The sequence below is a fragment of the Alligator sinensis genome, unplaced genomic scaffold, assembly GCF_000455745.1.
Source record: "Alligator sinensis unplaced genomic scaffold, ASM45574v1 scaffold282_2, whole genome shotgun sequence".
Lineage (NCBI taxonomy): Eukaryota > Metazoa > Chordata > Crocodylia > Alligatoridae > Alligator > Alligator sinensis.
In genome coordinates this window covers 1,691,414-1,714,341 of record NW_005841879.1, presented here as the reverse complement: position 1 = coordinate 1,714,341, position 22,928 = coordinate 1,691,414, and the positions used below count along the sequence as shown (strand labels likewise).

At 40.6% G+C, this 22,928-nt stretch overlaps 1 protein-coding gene across 6 annotated transcripts in view; it reads left to right on the top strand.

Moving 5' to 3' along the window:
* CEP112 (centrosomal protein 112) overlaps positions 1-22,928 on the top strand; it is a 276,328-nt gene that overhangs the window by 43,963 nt on the left and 209,437 nt on the right. For all 6 annotated transcript variants that reach the window (XM_006017352.3, XM_025196262.1, XM_025196261.1 and 3 more), the window contains 2 exons: positions 4,312-4,359; positions 4,472-4,549. In XM_006017352.3, coding sequence (XP_006017414.1) covers positions 4,312-4,359; positions 4,472-4,549 — 126 coding nt within the window. The remainder of the gene's footprint in view (positions 1-4,311; positions 4,360-4,471; positions 4,550-22,928) is intronic.

The window sequence follows — 22,928 nt, the reverse complement described above, 5'->3', positions numbered from 1 at the left end:
AGAGTGAGGTGCAGCTGTTCTACGGGAGCAGCCCTGTGGAGGCACAAATCAACGATTCCTTTCCTGCTCCTTCCTTGCTTCAGCACCGTTTATTCTCAGGATCGTGTCGCCTCATACTGTGGATGTCTGATCCATTGGGGATGGACCCTTGGCTCCATCCACTCTCTTCCCTCTCTTTTCCTTTCCTGCTCACCTAGGAGAGGAGAAAAGACTGGGTACACGGGCCCTGCTCTCTTTGATCCCTCTTCTTGTAGTAACGTTATTGTAAAAATGTCCATGTGCTGAATTTGTCTGCTCTGACACCTCTCCTTGCAATGTCAGGAGGGAGATGGTTCCAAGAAGTCTTTTTTTCCTGCTTTTGCCAAGTGATATTTTTAACGGGGATCCTCCAAAATGTTCCCACCACCACACTCTGCTGTGAGGTGAAAGTACTAATTCTCACAAAATGAAACACGATCCGTTGCTTATATAATAGCCCACTGAAAAACAGGCAGAATGGAAGAATTGGAAAAAAGTATGTGAAAAATTGGCTTTTATTAAGAAAGGGTATTTACAAATTTAGAGTTCAACTGTAGTTCAGATAGAGATGTCTTTCATTATGAGATTTACTTGTTTCAAACCCCAAGAAACTTTGAGTCATGTGATTTTTTTTTCTGTTCTTCAAATGGTTCCTCCCCATCTCATACATATGTATTGTAATTTGTCTTACCCTTTTACTTATTATTTTTAAATTTGCATGTTTCTCATAAATACAAGTTTTTTAATTTTTCTTTTTTGGGCACTCTTTATTGTGATATTTCTCTTTTAATGTGGTATAATTTTGAGAGCAAGAAGTTTTGCAGAAGACTAGCATGAAAGGAATGAATGTTGAGACATTAAATGTTTACAGATCAGTTTAAGTGGATATAATCCACAACAAGTAACAAAGTGGGAACATTTAACTTCAAAGCACATCTGGCTGCTGTTACAAAATCCAAAAATGCAAGACTTATGCCATAGAGAGTATTAGAGCCACATTTTCCTCTCTTTTATAAACAAGTCGTGTATACCTTACATATTCAAAGTGGTTCTGAAATGAAGGCTGTAAACTATTGCGTTTCATGCCCAACTAAATTATTTGAATTAGTGGTAAATATTTATAATGCTATAAATAAGTTAGTTTTATTTTTAAAAAACAGAGGAAAACGACATTTTATGTGAAAGGTGTATGGCATTTAAAAACCATTTGCACCCTGAAAGGCTGATTCTGATTTCTAGTTTCCTCAAAACCCACTGAAGTTAATGAGAGTTTAGAATATGCAGAATGAGCCCTAAATCAACAGAACCAGGCCCAGGTTAGATTACTCCTGGCATCCGGGGAGTGCTTTCTGGCCTGTCCTGGTTCTGGGCTGGTTGGTTGGGATCAGCTGAAGATGTGATGGGTAGAAAGCAGATTCAGGAGAAGTGTGAGGAACAAGGCAACGCTTATAGAGAATTACAGCTGTAAAGTTGACCGTTGTAGGTACAGTTCTCTCGCACACTCTTGCTCCTTCTCTTGGGTTTTTCTTTTTTACTACACCAAATGCTTTATTGTTTGGGATGAGTTGCTCAGGAAAAGGCTTAGATGTTATCAGTCTATATGAGGATCTTGATTGTGTATACACCTTTAATTAGAATGCGTAATAGAATATTTACAATCTTTATTAACTTGTTGTATAGGTAAATTTATATTCCTTTTGCACATCTTTGAACCACACAGCCACTTCTAGGGAAAATGTGACAACTCTTCAATAGCACACAGATATCCAACATCACATTTTAGGACAGGAAATGAAGAATACTGTGTCAAATTGAAATTACAGAGGGATTAAGCCTCTTTTTTCATATATAAATTCAGCACACAAATGTACTTAATAGATATGGAAAAAGTGGCAAGCACTTTTGATATATTTGCCAGGCCTAATAGATCAGTTTAATCTTCTCTAAAAATAAAAGACTCTATATTGTAAGATGTATATTGCAATCACATTCTCATTCCAAATCTCTCTACCACATTTTACAGATTATATTCTTGAAAGCATGTCTTGGGAGTTGCATTTCGTGTGATGTGAAGTTTGAGCCTTATAGTTAGAGAAAATTAAGCAAGATATAGCTCTGATAGAGGAAGTGGGTTGTGCACAATATTTCAAATGCAGTTTTAAAAATTGGTGATTGAACCAGCTGCTTTAATTAGACAGTACTTTAATGAATTCTTTCCATGTGTGGTATTTGGATTCTTTTGCCAAGAGTTGCATATATTTTTATAGTCCTGTTATCCTCAAATATAGGATTTTTGGAGGGTTGGTGAGCTACACCAACCTAAAACCAAAGGCGCTCTTTTGAACCTGGTGGAGTGTTTTAGCCTCAACACCATATTAACTAAGAGCCAAATTTATTTGCCCCTCTCTTTATAAATGCTATTCTTTGATTCAAATATTGTGAGTGTACCCGATCCCATTCAAATGAAAAGTCTGGAGGAGTTTACAACATGTAAGCCTTTTCTGCTATGGGAAAACATTCCCCCTCCCTCCCCAAAATACCACTTGGTTCAAATTCAGCTCAACAAAATCCATTTTTTAAATTGGTTGGCACTGTTTTGTAGCCTGAACGGATTTCAAAGCCACCAGCGGCTTGTTTTGAAAATGGTTCTTGTCCCTAGAAACTGATTAATGCTGTCTATACCCAGCTCCAAAATGTTCAGAGAAAAATGTTTATGGGTGATTTATTGAGGTAATATAAAATGTTATATGTGGAGGCAGGGTGCTCAAGGGTTTCCTGTGTTTATGATTTGGCCAGTATATTAGATGCTGTATTAAAATTTGCTAATGATTCATCCTGTGATAAGCTTTTGTATTTAATTAACCAAGTATAAATTATTATTTAGTGCTTTCTTCAAATGTTTTCTGTAAGTGATAATCATTTTGGGTGCGTTGCATTGGAAAAAAAAAGTACTGAACATTATTAGGTTAGATTATGTTTAGTGGAATTGGGTGAAGATTTTCTGGTCACATGAACTGAAAGATTGCTATAGATTACTAGATTTCATTAGACTTCTGAGTTCTGAATTTTTGTGGGGTTTTTTTTTTTTAAAGAGATCGCTGAGAATGCTTTAAAAGGAGATATACTGATGTTTAAAACATAACCTGATTACAGAAATCTGTTATATTTTTATTCTCAATATTAGAGATGTTTAGCCTTTTATTTGATAAAACCAGGATTTTTTTATATTGGGATGGTTCATAACCCGCTTAATTCATAGCAGGTTGGTGGATTAAAAACCAGCTGCTCAGCTGATTGCTGTTGCTTTTACTTCGAAGGGCGCTGCTTCTTCACTCAGCTGGAGCACAACAGTGGTTAGAGAAATGGCACCCTTTGAAATAGAAGCCAAAGCAAACAGCTGGAACACCACAGCAGTCCTGTGTAGCTGTTTGCTGAGGTTGTATGTACCCCTGGCTTGTTTGCAAAACCTCATCATTGCAGGCAACTAAAGAACTGAACCCTGTGAAAAATCCAGATTCTCTTATATCTAGATTGGTTAGATACAAAATCATGATCAGTGTGTCTGTCTAGTGTCCAAATTCCAAAAACTGACCAGTAATTTTGGATACCTTGATTTTTAATATCATTATTCTATGAGGCTAGGGACAGAAATTACACATAAGCTGGTATAAGTGATAGAAAACTGGTTTAAATTTGTAACACAACTGAAGTTCAGTGCACATAAACCACTTTCAAAATGGCTGAAACCAGTTTAAGATAAGCCTGGATGGGATGTAGTAGCAGACTTAATTGATTTAGATTAAATTGATTTATTGAACTTCTGTCCCAGACCCCCTCCAGATTCAAATTAATTCACAGTCCCCCTGCATCCCAAGTTCCTTTGGACCTCCCCTGCAAACCTCCCATTGTAGGGTGGGCAGGTTAGCTTTTTCCCGAGCTGCCAGCTCCAGCCAAGCAGGGAGGCCTGCTCTAGAACCCCCTGGCTTCTGGCCTGGGCCACTGCAGGCATGTGGCTGCATTTCTGGAATCAAAAGTGAATGTCTGTTCACTTGCTTATCAGTTCAGTCTATGCAACTTAGACTAACCTGGGAAGATTGAATCAATTCAGCCTGGGGCTTTTTGACGGTCTGTATTTAGTCTGAGTATCAGGTTGGGCACCCAAAATCACTAGTCACTTTGGAGCATCTAGGCCCTAGTGTTTTAAGTTACTTTTTCATGTGTATAAGAAATAATGATGAAAAACCTTTGTCATATGAATAGTAATACAGCATTGCATAATGTATTGTTTTCCAGCTAGAAAATCCAAGGTATTTGAGAGAGAAGCCATTACCTTTGTCTCTGGTAGGTGTTATTTCCCTGGTGGGTTATGGAGACATCGTGCTATTTCTGCTTTTAAATTATTCTTCTAAAATATACTGTTCAAATTTTAAAACTGATCTTTTTCATTCAATAGATGACGCCCAAAATAGGCTTAGGAAAAAATAGCTCTTTTCATGAGGAACGGACATTGGTTCGAATGCATGAAAAAGAGGTAAGATACTTTTCAAATGTATTGATCTTTGGGTCAAAGTTAGGATTTTATTATTGCTAATCAGTAATATGGGTTTGACTAACAACTTTGTTTTCTGTAAGAAGTAAGGTCATATGATCAAAACTGTATTTGTCACAGTATAACTATGGATGAGTAGAAACACTCTTTTAAGAATACTGGTTTTGGTTGTAGCCGTGTTGGGCTAAGGGTATAGGCAGGAAAGGTTCTTTGGGTAGATGTGATATCTTTTATTAGATCAACTGAGTAGTTGTAAAAAAGTTCTTAGCAAGGTTTTGGGCACACTTATCCTTCGTCAGGCATAGGGAGTCTCTGCTGGTCTGATACTTCCTTGGAGTCTCAGACCAGAATTCCAGACTTGGAGACCAGACTTCCTCGGAGTCTCAGACCAGCAGAGACTCCCTATGCCTGGTGAAGGGTGACTGAGCCCGAAAGCTTGCTCAGAACTTTATTCCAGCTGCTCAGTTGGTTTAATAAAAGGTATCACATCTACCCAAAGAACCTTGCCTTTTAAGAATATTTACTTTTAGCTATCAGAAACTTTGTACTAAATGGGCACATCTACATGAGATGCTTTACTGCACATTAGACTAATCTAATGCACAGTAAAATGTCACCATCTACATGTGCGCAGGATTTACTGTGCATTAAATTAGTCTAAAGCTCTGTTTGCTAATACCAACACATACAGGTACTAGATAAAATGTGCATTAGCTAATGCATTGTAGCACACTTGTACACATTGAACAGGAGCAATTTGCTCCCAGTCAGCTGGCTAAGTCCTGATCTGGATAGAGTGGGGGTTAGGGGTCCTGATCCCCACTTTGCTAGGGAGACAGCTGCTCCTGCAGTCATCACAGCTCTCCCCACCTGATAGGTGTTGGGACTGGCCCCCACACCCTCTGCCAGCCCCCAGGGCTGGTACCAAAGGGAGCCTGGAGCTCCCTGTGGCTGCTGCAGGGGGGCAGGGCAGGGCAGGACAGAAGCAGCCTTGGACTGGGCTGCTCCTGCCAGGTGCAGTTTGCTCCTGACAGAGGCACACATGTAGACATGCACCCAGGAGTGCATTAATAAGCCTGAATTTTCTGCGCAGAAAATTCAGACACATTAATTGCATGTGTAGATACATCCAATGAGCACTTAATTTCACAGTAACATAGGGAAAATATATACCTTGACAGTTAAAGAAAAAAAAATTTAAGCTCAGGCTCTGATCCTGCCAACACTTATATATGATTATCTTTAACTGTACTTCTGTTAAAGTGTAAAACAAGGCTGCAGATCCTAAGTCTGGTCTACACTGCATAGTTTGTTGGATAGTTCTGCTCAGAAACTGTGAGTACATCCATACTGACAGCTCTGCTATGATGGCAAAATGCCCTCATTCTGCTGGCAGGGTGAAGCCAGCCTCCTGAATGATAGGCTTCCGCTGTTATAGGTTAGCTGCTAGGAAATAGATCACCTTCACTTTCTGTCAGCCACCCTGGCCTGTTTTGAAGGCCTTTCAGGATGCATCCTATGCCCTGTCAAGATGGCTGGTATAGTGGAACTGTGGCTTTGGTGACTTCCATGTGGCATTGGCTGTCTACCTGCAAAAGCCTTGTAGTATAAACAGGTCCCTTGTAACCTTATCTGCTTATCTTACATTCAAATTTCTGATGTTAATGGTTACCATTTCCTTTTAATTCACAGTAAGACATAAAAATACGTTTGGAAATGTATAGAGTGTGGAAATGAGCAAACATTGTCTCCTTCCTTCATTTACCATGCCCCTTCCAAAAAAAGCTATTAGATCATGGCACTAAGAAGAGTTATCTAGAATATAATTCAAGGCTGAAGGAGATAGATGTCAGGGGAAGAGTGAAGTGAGGAAGAAACCCAGGCAGTAAATGTTTTCTTAATTTATTGTTCTCACTGCTGTTGTAGCAGACTACAGAGGTATTTAATTTTCATTGATCAGCATATGTATGAAATAATACTCAGGCAGAAGGTATGGGTTGAAGGCAGCCAGCTGTAATTCCATTAACATAAACATCAAACCGGGATGTGTGAGAATGCAACTGTTTTCCCTACCTCAGCTCTATCCACCTTTTAGCTACTAAGCAATTTTTTTGAGTTCAGTGAATAATAGGCCAATTATTTAATTCTTGACCTAACTCCCTAAGTAGTTCATATATGGGTTGCTAATCTTAATCTAAGAGTGCAGTATTAAATGTCTCTGTGTGCAGGTCTAGCCACTCACTGACTTGGGTTGATGCCAGTAGCTTTCTGGGTACTACACTGGAGCTGAATCAGCTGCACATGCCCGTCAGAGCCCGAGTGTTTCAATATTGCAGCTTCCATGTTTCAGGGGTGTATTTTTTAGCTGTGTTGGTCTGAGACAAAAAGAAATGCAAAACTCTAGAACTCTTGGTTCAGAGATGATACCTTTTATTAGCCCAACTAAGAAATTGCAAAAAAAAATTATGTTTTTCTGCAGGCTTTCAGGCTCACACACCCTTCATCAGGCTCAGGGAAAATTAAAGATGGTAAAAAGTCCCCATTGGTAGAAAATAAACTTCATTTTTGCACAGAGGAAGCTGGAGATGGAAATCTGTCCCTCAGTGAGGTGCTCTTTGTTGTGCAAGTCAGGCAGGATTTCTTCCCTGCTGGTCTCAGATGACAAGCAGGGAGGTGTAGAAATCTTTCATGTTGTTCAGCAATGAAGTTCATAATCCAGAATCGGCTAAAATTCAGCATCTTCCATGCTTGCATAAAAAGATAATTTTTTTTGTGATTTGTTCGTTAGGCTAATAAAAGGTATCATCTCTGAACCAAGAGTTGTAGAGCTTGGCATTTCTATTTGTCTCAGATCAACATGGTTAACAAATACATCCCTGAAACATGGAAGATGCCGAATTTTAGCTGATTTTGGATTATGAACTTCATTGCTGAACAACAAGAAAGTTTTCTACACCTCCCTGTTTGCCATCTGACACCAACAGGGAAGGAATCCTGCCTGACCTGCACAACAAAGAGCACCTCACTGAGGGACAGATTTCCATCTCCAGCTTCCTCTGTGCAAAAATGAAGTTTATTTCCTACCAATGGGGACTTCTTACCATCCTTAATTTTTCCTGAGCCTGATGAAGCGTGTGAGAGCTCAAAAGCTTGCAGGAAAAGATATGTATTTTTGCGAGTTCTTAGTTGGTCTTATAAAAGATATCATCTCTGAACGAAGAGTTCTAGATTTTTGCATTTCAATACTGCAGTGCAGAGATGTGATTGTAGTTCATGTAGACCTAGCTGAGCTGACTTTAAACTGGGTAGATTGGGAACCAATAGCAGTCTAACACAAGGCCATCACAGAACGTAAGTACTTGGCCAGTGAAGCTCATGCCCCCACAGCTGCAATGCTATCAATCCCAAACCAGCTGTTTTAAAGCTAGCTCAGCTAGTCCTTGGGGGCTGTAGTCACACCTGTGGATTGCAGTATGAACATACCTTGAGAGAAAGGGTGTAGCTCCCCTATCTCTTGCAAGCTTTTGGTGTTTGTCCAGGAAATCATGCTTTCTCCATGCTCACTCCTGTTGCATGCTGAACTGAATCCTACAGTATCCATCTTCTGTTGGGCCAGTCAGACAGTCCAAGAAGTCCTGGTTTTGGTAGAGGTGGCAGTCCTAACTGGGAACATAATAAAGAGGAGGATGACTGTCAACTAGTAAGGGCCAGATCCACTGCATTTCTTTTAGCATCTTTCAGCTAAAAGCCAGGGGCTTTGGCATTTAGTCAGTGAAGACACTATGGCACTTACGTGCAATGGGAGATGTTTTATTTCAGTGTACAGGGCAGATTTCAGTTCTGATGTTACTGTATGTTTTACTTCCTTAAATTTTCTCTCTTCTTCATTGTGTCCTGAACTGTTACGTGGTGTTCCTGTTTACTATTAGAACAGCTGCTGCTTTTCCAGGAGCAGCTGTGTTTCAGTGAAGGTGAAGTAATGCCTGTATATCTGTATCCTAACTTAGAAGGCCTAATTAAAGTTTGCCAAGTGTTTTGATGTACTAAGATTAAAAGGGTAATATCTGTGTATTATTATTTATTTTTAGTGCATTTTCCATTCTATTATGATTTTCTTACAATAGATGGACATTTATTTATTGCATTTTACATTTGAACATACTGTTTTAAAAGACGAGAAAAAAACATGTCAAATATGATTTATATTACCAGTTTATCTTTTGTTTTTGCCTTACTAGTACAATGACAAGTGACAACAGACCTGGAAAGACTTAACTGTAAATGTCTTAGCTGAATTTTGAAAGTCTAGGTGCATTTAAAAAGTAGTTTAATCAGCTGTTAGGAAGTAATGCTCTCTGCAGGCCCTATATGTACTTGGTTTTACTTGGGAAGTGATACCTGATATTTCAAACTTGGGTTTGCCAAACAGGGAGATAGGAAATACAACGAGAATGTGACTTAATATTGGCTAGGATCTAGCCCCGTATCTGCAGTTCATTTCCTCTAATTTGAGCATAGGTAAGGCTTGATGTTTGTTAACAAAACCATTTAATAGTATCCAAACTTTTTGAGCTCTTCAGAGATTACATTAAGATAAAATTATGTAAGTAGCTTCTGTATGTTAGATCTGCCTGGTATTTTTACTCCAGTTTTGAGTACACTATTATTTTTGGCAGGCAAGGTTCTTTGGCTAGATGTGATATCATTTATTAGACCAACTGAGTAGTTGGAAAAGAAAAAATTGCAAGCTTTTGGGCACAATCACCCTTCTTCAGGCATAGGGAGTCTCTGCTGTTCTAAGACTCCAAGGAGTGAAAAAAGCTAAAAGTGTGACAGGATGTCAATGAGAATGTGAATAGATGGAAATTAGGAAAACAAAAGGTAGAGCAGGGAAGGGAGGGAGGAAAAGAGCAGAGGAAAAAAAACCAAAGGTGTGTAAGGGAGACTTTACAGTAGTAGTAATTCAACGTGGAAAAGAGGCTGACTGTGGAAAAGTAAATAGCTGGAAATTAAGAAAACAAAGGGCAAAAAAAAAGGGGGAGGGGAGGGAAGGAAGTGGGGGAAAAGAAAAGTGTAAGAGGTCAGGTCTTAGGCAGACAAGGTTCCTTGGGTGAATCTGATATCTTTTATTAGACCAACCCAAATAGTTGGAAAATAATTATTAAGCAAGCTTTTGGGTTCAAAAAACGTTTGTCAGGTCTGGCAGGTATCTGGTGAATCAGATGTCAGGCAGGTTGTAATGTGTCATAATCCAGTGTCTAATTTTAACCCATGATCTTTTGTATCCAGTAGATTTATGAAGTGAAGTTCATAGGCTGGTCCATGAAAGGTGTCTTGTAAGTTCCCTTTGAGGATTAAAACTGAGAGATCAGAGAAGGAGTGATTGTCTTGTGAGAATTGGGCATCCACAGGTAGTTGGGTTGGGTATTTTTGTCTTTGATGGATTTCCTGTGTGCATTCATTCTGGTGCGCAGTTGTTGTTTGGTTTCTCCTACATATTTTCCATCAGGGTATTTGGTGCATTGGATGAGATATATTACATTTCTAGAGGTGCAGCTATAAGATCCAGGAATAGCGATGGTTTTGTTGTGGGGTATAGTTATTGTGGGGATGGCGGAGATGTGTTGGCAGGTTTTGCATTTCTTGTCCTGGCATGGTCGGGATCCATTAGGTGTGGTTTGGGTCATAGGGAGTTTGCTGATGGTGATGAGGTTGGCAAGGTTTGGTGCTTGTTTAAAGGCTAGGATGGGTGGTTCAGGGAAGATCTCTTTAAGAATGGGGTCTTCTTCTAGTATGGGTTGCAATTATTTGAGGATTTTCTGTGTAGGTTCCAGGGAAGGATGGTATGTCAAAACGAATAGTGTGCGATTTGTGGGGATTTTCTTTTTGCACTGCAGCAAATCTTTGCGTGATATCCGGATGGCTCTTTCAGAAGTGCAATCTGTCTCTCTGGAGGAGTGTCCTTGTTGGGTGAAAGCCCTTTTGAGATTTGTTAGGTGGTGATCACGGGTATTCTCTTTGGTGCAGATTTGGTGGTTTTGGAGAGCTTGGCTGTATAGTATTATTATTATTATTATTAGTCATTTATATTTACTGTTGCATGCTGATTTAGTATTTTTTCCTCTAAAATATATACAATATATATTTTTAAAGGAAACTTACTTTTGATGGGTTTTTTTGCATATAGTAAAGTCTTTAGTTTTGAACATGAGACACTGGTATGGGAATAAACCTCCCAATGTTACCCCACATGTATGCTGAAAAAAATGTAAAAACATAAGTCTATTAGCATATTGCATTTAAGATTCAATTTTGAATCTTAATTTTCTTAATTTTGAAATTTGTTGTGGCTGCTAGTATTTCTGCACTGTGGGTCATTCATTTTTGGGTTTTTTGTTTTTGCTTTTGCTTTCATCTTCATCTCAAACAAGGTATAAGGTATTAAGCTAAAAATCCATTGTATATGTGAGGGGATTTTGTTTGTTTTTTTATGTAGGCTTTTGTTTTAAACTTTTCTAAAATATTTGCAGCTTCTAAGTCCCTTCTTCCACTTTTTATTCATGTTTTATTTGCTTTACCACCATTAACAGGCCAAATCCTACTTAATGTTCTCCAAACTTTGTCATATTTTATTATATACATATGCAAATAATATACCTATTTTATTTTATACAATATTTTATTGTATGTACTTATTTTGAGTCTGTATAGTAATACTGTCCACCTAGTGTTTTGGCCTCTGTTGGATAAAGACAAAATAAAAAATAACTTACATTTCTTATATGCACATGGGCTTGAATCTTAATGAACCTAAGCTCCATTGCTTTAAGTTAGGGAAAAGCAAATTCTGTGTCATGAACGGCGCGTGCCCCCGGTGGCTGGGGGGGGCACAGCTGCGCTGGCAGCGGGAACGCAGCGGCGGTAAGTGCGGAGCTCCTGCAGACGCCATCAGCACTGTTGGTGGTGGTGGTGGGGGTGGTGGTGGTGAGCACTGACCTGGGGTTGGCGACCAGCCGCAGGCTCACAGATGCTGCCATGGCCAGCAGCGATCGCTGACCACCCACAGATGCCGCCAGTGGTGTCGATGGCAGGGTTGTGACCGGTGATCGCCCGCAGGCACTACTGACAGTGTCGGTGGTGCCTTTTTGCAGAGGGTGCACCGCCACGCTCAGGGGGTGCACGTGCACCCACATGCACCCCCTACATGTCTCCCCTGTTCTATGTCATAATAAAAATAATACACTTAGAAATGCATTTACACACTTTATGTTTTTGATATACATACTACAAACTTGTACAATTAAGGTATATGTATGTAATTAAGTAAACTATCCGTGAATGCTTACAAGTGTGTAGAACTCCAGATACATTAGTCAGATTGGTAAGGAAAGGGACATCATCTGCAGACAATCAGTTCTTTCCTTCTTTTCTATTATACAGTACAATAACAATTAGAAAAGTTCCAACTTGTGAAGTCCAGTTTCAAAGAACATCTGTATAGACACATCTTTGGCTGAGGCGATGGGAAAAGGCAGACTTGGGTGTCAAGCACTTTCATAACTAATGAAGGAATAAATAGGAAAAGCTGTTCCCAATCAACAGATGCTAGCCTAACTAAATATTCCAGCAAGTGTACAGATGTGTCCACATCACATTCTGTCGGGCTTTGGCATTGCCTAATCCTTTGTTTTAGCAGTTTTCAAAACTACCAGTTGCAGACAAGGCAAGATTTCTTAGGAAAAATGTGCCTTTCCCCCAGAACCACCTGGAGAAAATCAGTGTGTGCATGATATGCAAGGAAAATGGCTCCCCATGGGTTCAGAAATTTTGGGCGTCTGAGTCAGAGTGGTGTCGGTACTTACTGCTCTGGGTCTGGGAGCCACCTCAGTTAAAGCTGCCATCGATCCCTCCTTCCCCCTCAGTTCACACCCCTCCTCCACGTACACTGCCAAATTTCTGGGCCCATGGCAGCCCTTCCCCCACTTCCAAACTGCATGCCGGATTGGGATGGTACACGGGAGTTGTCCAGGGCCAGGCTCAGTGCACTGCATCCAGCCCAGTATGTGGATTGCATGTGTTTCCAGAGCCAGCACATGGCCCTGAAGCCAATACACAACACAGGGTTAGACGTGGCACCTAGCTCCAGAGCTGGCATGCCCAATTGGACCCTATCGCAGCCCCAGCACCTGTGTGCCAGATCAGGCCCTGGCGTACGGCCCTCGGTCTCTGGTACTTACTCAGACTCAAAGGTAAGATTTTTTCTCCCCCTTTTCTGGGGGTCTTCCAAAAATAGAAGGCACATTGTTATATGTGAGAAAGTACGGTAGACCAAAAAAATTGAAGCACAGGATTGTCAGCTGAATAATCTTTTGAACTTAAACAAATACCAGGAATTCATGCCAAGAGATTTCATAAACCACTTAGCAGAGTTGTATAGAAATTGCAAGTATCCTGTAAACCACACAGTGGGAGATCCAGTAGTTTTTGCTAATGGTATTGTGTTGTGGTCTATTTTAAACTTGAAAGGTTGTAGAAAGTATTTCACAATCTCCATGTGCTTACTGTAACCTAAATGGGTTTTCCTCTTACTTTGTCCGTGAGGCTCAATTCAAAGCAAGGCCTTTTCATTTAGAGTATGGAAATATATTAACAGAAGAGTAGTGCTGTACAAAGGAGAATTTTTCTAAACACGTAGCTGTTTTCAACTTTGTCGTAAAACAGAAGAACATTAAATAGGATAACTGTGGTTTTTTGCTTTTAACCTTTAGCTCTTCATTCATAAACCATCCCTGCACCTGTTTTGACACTGTAATGCTAAACACATGGCTATTTTCAATGATAACCACATCACAGAAGTGAGCAAATGTGAGCATCATCAGGCAGTGGCTTTTAGTAGCTTTTTCTCCAGTGCTTCTGACATGGATTAAACCATTTGGGAAACTGTCATCACTGAAAAATCCTGGGTTCAAACAAGGAAGAGGCAACAAAACAGGGGCAGATCAGTTTTCAGCAGCTCAGAACAACTGAGAACAGATGGCAGAAATGGTTTGTCTTCAGGAATAGGAAAAGTTCCCTTTGAACTTCACCTCTAACCATCCTTAGTGCCACCCACCCGTAGAGTAAAAAAAGGAGTGCAACTCTTATTTATGTTTTTCAGAAACAGAAAACCAGCCATGTTGCTAAGATTTGGTTTTGAAACTCTTCTGGAGTTCAAAGCAAGTCTAGCAATGTAATGCCAGTATTGCACTGGTTGTTCTGAACAGTCCCCAAACAAATAATTTACTTGACATAGATTATTTCATTTTAGAAATGCTTGGTTTTTCCCTTCCATTCTATACCTGAGTTGCACTTTATTTTTGTTAAAACTTGTCTTATCATTTTATCATTCTGTGTTAGTCTTTTTCAGCAAATACACTCGGTAAGTTAAGTCTCACCATATCTGTGGCAAGCATATTTTAAACCACTTAACTTTCTGCTTCTCCAATGTTGTCACTTCTTCTTATACTGCAAACAAAAATATTGTCAAGAATATGTATTCTTTTAATCCAAAAGTTGTTACAGTAACACCACGATTGCTAGTGTAAGGGTATATATAGGGCCTTTGAGTACTCTGTAGTTCTGTTTTATGATGCCAGTTTGGGTTGTCTTAATTATATTTTAAATGCGGTGATAACTGGAAGGCTGTGCTGGGCCCAGCTCCCGTGATATGAAGCTTGGTCTGTGACATGCGGGACAAGTCAGAGTTTAGGTTTTGCCATCTGTTAGCTGATCTTGTTATGATCCTGGACTCCCATAATAACTTTTTTGTTGGATGTTGGACTACAGAAGGACCAAGGAGATGCCTCCCTGTCTACTCTGTGCTGGCTAAGTGTGGGAGAGACTGTCAGTTATCTGTTCATGTAGGCAGCTGAGCTGGTGAGCAGGTATGAATGTGGCAGAGCATGCAGAGATGTAGGAGCTTTCGGTATCAGAAAGTGAAGTGCCAAGGAGAGGAAATGTATTGAGGGCATTGGGTGCTTTTTCCATAGACCACATGGAATGGGTGTAAAATGAGTGTCCCTGGCGTGTCATGTGGAGTGATGACAGATGGTGCTGGTTGTAGATGGAGTGTGTACTAAGGGAAGATGAGGCCGGTTGGACACTCCTTCCCTGTAAAGTAGTGTTTCCCAAACTTTGGATACCTAGGGCATACTTTTTTACTGGATTAAAATTGGTGGCATGCTTCACTCACTAGTTGATGGGCCGGATCCAATCTGTGGCCCTGATCCTCTGTGCAGTGATGGCCCAGCTGGGGCCTGATCCTGCCATGTGCAGCTGTTGCAGCCAGGGCCAGATCCCACCCTTTTTTCACAGCATACTTCTGCTGCTTGTGCAGCACACCCTTTAAGAATCACTGCTGTAAAGGGATTTTATTGAGTTAGGGATTGGATGGTGGAAGGGAGGGCTCTTGTATGTGTTGGAGGACAAGAATGTCCCTATTTCAACAAAGTGACAGGATGTCCTTGTTTATATAACCCTTATCCTCTGGTTTCTCCCTTTGTTGGTGTATGATAGCTCCAGATGGTGTGTGAACATTTTGATTATAAAGTCTTCCAGGCAGGGACTGTCTTTGGATTTATGTATTTAGAGCCCAGCACTCATTTGTGTATGATCACCCTGCTACAGTTCTAGCGTTATAATTAAATGTTTGCATGGGTGCAAGGATCCGGAGTTTGAAATGTTGAAAGCAGTTGAGTCGCTGTGTTATTCTCACCTGGCAGGATACTATTACCTGCATTGAGAGACTTGGCAAAGTCCTCATTCCAGGAGGAGGAAAGGACAAGTGATGTAAAGTGAATAGAAATAGAGGTGAGAAAGGACAAGAGTACCTAGGACCAAGAGAAAATAGAGATAATTACAGTATCAATGAGTGAAGTGTTTATAGAAGAAAAAATCAACAGACATTTCAGAAGGATAAAACATGATTTACAAGAAAATTTGATTGAGATAGGGACGTGAAACAAAAGTGAATAAAAATACAACCAGCCAGGAAAGGCTGGTCTGAGAACGGAGACAGCGACTTTGATCTCAAGTCTGGCAGGGTGAATCATCTGACTGGTTTCTCCTTAGAGGAATTTTATGAAGTGGTCAGTGAGAATGAACTTTTATTTTTTTTTAATTCTTCTGCATAATTGCTTTCTTCTATGGGAAAGTATTTAAATATACAAATTTGACATTTAATGCATGCCAGATTAAGAACAATACATAAAAACTAATAAGTAGGCAGTACTCTGAAGAGCAACCCTTGTAATTAGCTTGAGCTTCTAACAACATAAATTAAAATTGTTGTGCTTGAGGCTACATAATGGATCAGACATTTTCTCTTCATGGAAAATGGATAGTTTTGTCATATTAGCCAAGAATGTAATAAACTCTATCAGTATTGTTTTCCTGAGCCATATGACTAAATAAGAATGTGGATATGATACATTGGTTGGTGTGTGTGTGTGTGTGTGTGTGTGTGTGTGTGTGTACACTCACAGTTTATATTGGTATAATGAGATGCATGTTTACAAAGTAAGGAAACAGAATAGAGAGAAGAATTTAGAAACACCAATTCTGGGGAAAGAGATTTGTACAGAACTGTGGGTAAGTGTTAATATGTATGTTAATAAAACCAAGCCCCAGGAAGGGGTTAATTTGGACACTTCATAATATATAAACTGCATTTGAGAGTAGGTTAGAAAAGGCACCTGCTCAGATGAGGTTTGCCAGGGCCTCTACTATTCAAAGGTTGAAAAAAATCTTTGAGCCTACAATAAATGTGATTCAATCCCCAGTTACTTTCATGAATTGTATTTATTCTTGAAAGGAAAAGGATATTTTCTTTCTAGGATGGGAATAAAGTTTGGCTTTATGCGTTTCATCACAAATTATGAAAGGGTGTATTAGGAGTATTTTTAGCCTGTTATTCTTCATTCATTTATACAGAAACATAGCTGGATATAAATAAATTAATACACAGGTTTACATTTTCTGTAAGAGCAGTCATATAATAAGTTACTTTATTATGCAGTTTAAAAAAAACCCTATAATCTCTTATCAGCTGTGGATAATTAAAGAACCAAAATCTATGCATAAACTCAATAATTTCATTTAAACCCTAATCCGACCCTTCAAAAAGTGTTTAACTTTCCTTATATCCTTGCTATTCAAATAATTTGATGACCACAGCCTTCTCTTAAACACAAGTATTTGAGACATATAGTTCCATCTCTTCACTTATTCTCTTTTTTGTAACAGGCTGTGTGGACACTAATTTCATTTATAAACAGGTTTATTTTGTTTTACCTTCAGCTGATTGGGAATAAGTAATGTGACGTAAGGGTGCCCACACAATGGTTTGAAACTAGTTTGGTTGAACTAGTTTAATTAAACTGGTGCAAATTTGTGTAGGCAAGACCAAAGATAGATAAAGGGTACTTAAAGTATATGCATGAGTACCATTTTTTAGCAGTTCTATAACTCAGTCCTAGTTACCCCTAACCTATCATGGGGCTAACCATCATAACTGCACGTCTTCAAATTTTATGGAGTCCAGTAACACTAGTGGAAAGAAAATGGCTGTGATGGAGTCCCCAGCTCTTATTATTGCTTTCATGGTCAGTTGTCATGGGGTGGGGAGCATGGAGCCTTGTATAATTGGACTGCTGGTTTAGACAGAGCTTTTTGGGTATGCATACATGGCACAATGCAATATTGTGCAGAAATATTGTGCTGGCTAAGAACATGTTAACTCTGCAGCCAGCAGAAGTAATTAGCCTAAAGTCAGTGCCACCCTAACCTGGCTGCACTGCATCTGGTTCTGAAGCTAGTGCATGTAGAGCTAGCTTCAGTCTTTCTGCATGGCATTACTTTGCATCCCATAGGTGTAACCTTAAGATGACAGAAGGGATGGAGACGGATGGCTTCTTTTTACTCTTCTGACCCCATTTTTTCTCTTCTGTCTTTTCCTTTGCTTAACAGTCCCCTTCTTTTTTTTTGTAGGTCTCCATGCACTTCAAGTACTGTCATAGATAGGATGTTGACACACAGTATATTCACATAGATATAATCTGCCTTTCCACTAGTGGAAATGTTGAGTGGACATATATTGTATAGCCCTGCATCAGTGTTAGTCATTCTATTTCAGGGTAAAAGTTATCCCTTGGGAAGTCAGGGCTAGCTGTATGTAGGTAGGTTACAAGCACAGTGCTAGCCCAGTTCATCCCAGAGTAGCTTTTTGCTCACTGTAAACATACTGTTACTCGTTTCTCCATCACCCAGTGGTCAAACAGGCTGGGTGACTACCGTTAGAGAGCTGGGTGTCTCTCTTCTGGATAGCAGTGTAACTTACTCTGGTGTCTGAGGTACGTCATATTGCATTTACCATGTCATGTGTCTACAGTCTTGCACTGTCTTCCTCAACCTTTTAGCTTTTGACGTGGTAAAAAGAACCCAAAAAAGTGTTTAAACTCTTGCGGATAATCCATTCTGGGTTGTTAAAATTTAAGAATGCTGTCTTCAGTTTCCTTAACTCTTAGTGGTACATATGCCCATCCCGTTCAGTATCTTACTCCCTAGACTAGGCAACATTTTTTGAACAAGGTTCAGGAAATCTCATATGAGATCATTTGTTTCTCTTCTCCTTCCTCTGCAATTCTTAATCTTACCTTTGATAGAGATTGTCTTAAGTTCTGAAGCTTAATGTTTTATGTCCCTCCTAAATGTTTTACAGTCATTAACTATTATAACTCTAGATGCATATAAAACTTCTACCACAGCTAAACATCTGACGTACTATATTTGAAGGGAATATTTGTCTGTAGAGATTGGGGAAAGGAGGGTCAGGAGTTGGATTGAAGTTAATTTATTTGCAAACCATGGCTACCCCCACCCCCTTTCACATGCCACATACAGATGTGCTTGTGTGTGCTTAATATATACCAACCATCGTCCATTCATGTGATTGCTGACCCATTAGGGGCCTATTCCAACAAATGTTTCTTTATACAAAATGTTAGGGCTTGGTTTAAATTGCACTTTTGCATTTTTAATTAAAATCACAAAATTAAGTATTTTTAATGAAAAATGTGATTTGCAAAGAAATGCCATGATATGGCTGCTTGCTGGGGAGTTCCCTTTGAGACAGGGATGTGGAGTTCCCCAGCAAACAGCCATATCATGGCATTTCGTTGCAACCACATGGCTGCTGCAGGCCAGGAGCAAAAGCTTAGCACTCTGGAGGAAGGGGTCACAAAACAGACAGTGGGAGTAGAGAGCTTGAAGGAGGAGAGGGGAGGGGAACGGGGTGTTTACTCCTCTGGGTGGGGAAAAATGGGATGCTTGGCATTGGGGCTGGTGAAGAGAACACATGCACTGTGGAGCAACCTTCCCAACCCAGCAACAGGGCTTTGTGCCTAAGGCAGCCAGCAGCCTCCAAGTCCAGGGAAAAGTCCAGCCTCTTACCTTCAATGGATAGCAGCAGCAGCAGCAGCCCGACCACGTGGAGAGACTGAGCGTGGGAAGCCAGCACACACGCACATAAATATAAGAACAGCCAGTCAGGGAAGCAGGAGGCTTTTGGTACAATTATTCAAGCAGCTACATCATTGCCTGCTTTCTTCCCTGCTCCAATCATGCTGCTCTCTGCCTTCAATGAGACAAACCAAGAACATCTGAGCCCCAAGACCAGGTAAAGCCGTATGCTACAGGAACCCTCCATGTAGTTGGTGGCAAGCTCTTCTGCTCATCCTGTAACGTGACGTTGGACCTGTGCAGAAAGAACAGCACTGATTGGCATTTGGAGGCCAAATAGCACAAAAAGTGGAAGGCTGTTGCTGCTGCCCAGGGTGAAAGTGAGCCCAAGAAACAGGTGACCATGTCCTCCACGTTCAAGAGGACAGTGGAGAGCAGTGAGGCAAGGAGAGAGGGGGCATTCACGCTCATCAGAGCCTTTATGGCTGCCAACATTGCCCTGGAGAACGTCGGCAGCCAGGTGATAAGAACCTACCTAGCCCCAAACGTCCCCAGTGGGGGAAGCCACCCCCTCTGCGAGCAGCCTTCGCAGGAACTATGTGCCAGCCTTAATGGCTTCCCATTAAGATGGCATAAGATACTGCCTTGTTAAGGCTACAAAAAACACCGTTCTGCTCTGCCGGGCTCCCAGCCAATCAGCAGCGAGTCTGCCACTGAGCTCAGCGTCAACCAATCAGCAGTGAAGACGAAGAGCTCGGTGGCATTTTTGAAAAGGGAATTTCATCCCTGCCTGTCCGAAACAACGCGGGCCAGATGGCTGCTACTGCTGTTCCTGCCTTTCCCAGTGAGGCATGGGGAGGGCGCGGGCTTTTCAGCAGCAGTCAGAAGCATTAGGAGCAAGACCTCTGCTGCTGCAATTAAACCATTCCCTAAATCTGTCCCCGCAGCCAATCAGGGGGCGTTGGGCAGGTGCCACGTCTGGGCGTGAAAGTGGCAGCCCCGGCACGATGTTAGTGAGCTGGACCCATGATTTAAACCAGTCCCTACTCATTGTGTTCAGTGTCATGAAGTCTGATTTCTGTTTACTTTGACCTCTCAGGGTTTAAAATAGTAAACCCAACAAACTTATTTTAGTGGTAGGCTGGCATGATACAGCAAGAGTGGATGAATACACAGAGCATAGCCATGAGACACATTTTTACAAACTGACTTTGAGCCTTTTATAATTACTAATGCTAATTATTCTGGCCATAGATTTCTCTTACCAGTGCTTATGTCTTTAATTATTGTACATGTGCACTGGAGACATTGAGAAAGATCAAAGAGGTGGGTTAGCAATTCAGACCAGTGTTTTAACCAGTAGACTGTCCAGATGGTTGTCAGGCAGCTGGGAATTAATCTCTAGCTGCATTATTAATCTTCACCTCAAAGTCAGTTTTTATTTAAGTTTAACTTTTCACGTACAGCATAATAGTTTTATAATAAACAGAGTGAAAATTATAAGCTTATGCCCAATATTATGGCTGCATGTTGAAGATGAAAACTAAAGATAGTGACAATGTCTTTTTGTGATATTTTAATAAATACGGACGTGAATGCAATTGAAGACTGGCCCAATGGCGGATAAAAACATAGAATAAAGAATGATCATTGTGAAATATAATTATTATGTTTCAGTTTTCTATATTTGATCATTCTGATTTATTCTGCGTAATCAGATCAGTCTGATTTCTGCCACTTACGCTGGCATTTGGGAAGGGAGGTTAACTGACAAATAAAGTTCCTTTTAGGAACTTTTTTTAGGTTATAATCCTGCGCTCTGCTCTGATCATGCCTGAGTCCCTTTGAAGTCAACACAATTCTGCATGAGTACCAGGTTCCAGCTGGACTGGACCGGAGGCACGAGAGGTTGCAGTGTTGTTGCAGTTTAGAGCTCTATTTATTGCCTAGGTATTTACAGTTCTTATCTATCTATACTTTGACATCTGTTAAACATGTTTTAGACAGTTTTTTTTTAGCACATTCTGATCCTCACGTCTCTCCGCTACAGGTGGGGCATGCAACATTATAACAACCTGAATTCATTTAAAACAGAAGTATCACAATTAAAGTATCACAATTAAACCCATAGTGTGTCATATGCGCCTACCACAGTTGACCCCTTATATGCTACCATAATAAATAAGATTAATAACTTTTGCAGTGTTAGGTTTAAGTTATGTGTCTGCTAATTCAAAATGCCAGTTATAACCGGACTTCGGTAACACAAGTATACATTTTGCATAATTTCTTTTTAATTTCTTTCCACATCTAATATTACAGACCTCAGGAGTACCATTAGTTAATGAAACAATGCATAGAAATTTTGTTGTTGTACTGAAGTATTGAACTGTGGTACATCAAGAAAATGCAAAACCCTGTTTTTATTGTGTATTACATTCCACTAGGAAGAATGTTATTTAGGATTTCCCTAGATTTGTAGGATATGTTTGAAAATCTGATACAGTTTTAGAAATATAAAACAAGCAAGAAAAGAGGAAAAAATGGTATCTGAGCCCCCTAAAAGAAACCTGTTGGAGGTGGTTTAAACACTTTAAACAAGGGGTGCATAACCCCCAACCCTCAGGCCATATCTGGCCCACAGCATTGCAGCATGTGACCCATGAGGCTCCCCATAGTCTGGAAATTTGGCAGCCGGGGGAATGGTGCTACTGCTCCCCTGCTGCCAAATTTCTGGATGTGTGGGGAGCCTTAAGGTCTGTGCGCTATGATCGGGTGCCTGATCCCAATACAGAGGGCTGGGAGGAGGCAGTGCTAGGGCCCAGGGTGCAACCCTGTCACTCAGGGATGGGGCCAGGCCCCAGGGCTCAATCCCACTGTGGGTTGGGTGGGGGTGGCACTGGGTTCCTGGGGCCCAATCCTGGCATGTGGGGGTGAGATGGGGCAGTAGTAGGCCCCCAGGGCCCAATCCCAGTGAGTGGGGCAGGGTGGGGGCAGTTCCAGTGCCCGATCCTGGCGCATAAGGCTCTGTCTGGCCTGTGGACCAACCCCTTGTCATCATCTGGTCTGTGGGGAGCAAAGGTTGAGCCCGCTGCTTTAAACAATGGAAAGAAGACTGCTCTTGATACTTAAATAAGTATTTTATGTATAACAAAAATATTCCAAACATCAAAGTCTCTCACATTCCTTGTTACATATGTAGAAATCCAGACTCATCAATTGGAATGAATCAAACCTCAGTGGGGGGGCATCAGTTGATTAGTGGTTAGTTGCCTGGAGGAAAGGCAATGTTATATCTACGCTTGATCATCCTGTTGCTCAAAGTCAAGGACTCTCCTTGAAGTCTTTAGCTGTGAAGGATACCTGACTTCTCACCAGAGTATCACCTTTGTCAAGGAAGCCCTCATCTTGTTCCTTGATAAATTATTTGCAAAGTAGATTCGGTGTGGCTGTGTAAGCTTTACTGCAGTCATACATGGCTTTGCTGGAGCAACTTAAATGTAGTGTAGTTTTTAAGCTCTTTGGAATATTAGGATAAGCTATTATATGTAAAATCATGCACAGTAAAGCAGCCCCCGTCTTTAAGACTTCAGATTTTTCTCTTGTTTTCTTTCAGACAGCTCGGATGGTTTAGTCGGGGATGATCTTGTCTTGAGCAGGGGGCTGGATTAGATGACCGTGTGAGGTCCCTTCCAACCCTCCTGTCCTATAGTACTAACTAGCATTGGCAAAGGACACGGACTGTGAATCTTCTTTAACTCTTACAGAGAAATGTGTCTGTGTCTTTTTTTTTCTTTTATGCTTGAGACATAAAGATCACTAAGCTCTTGGGTACAAAGTGCTCTTACAGCCTGGTGTTACAATG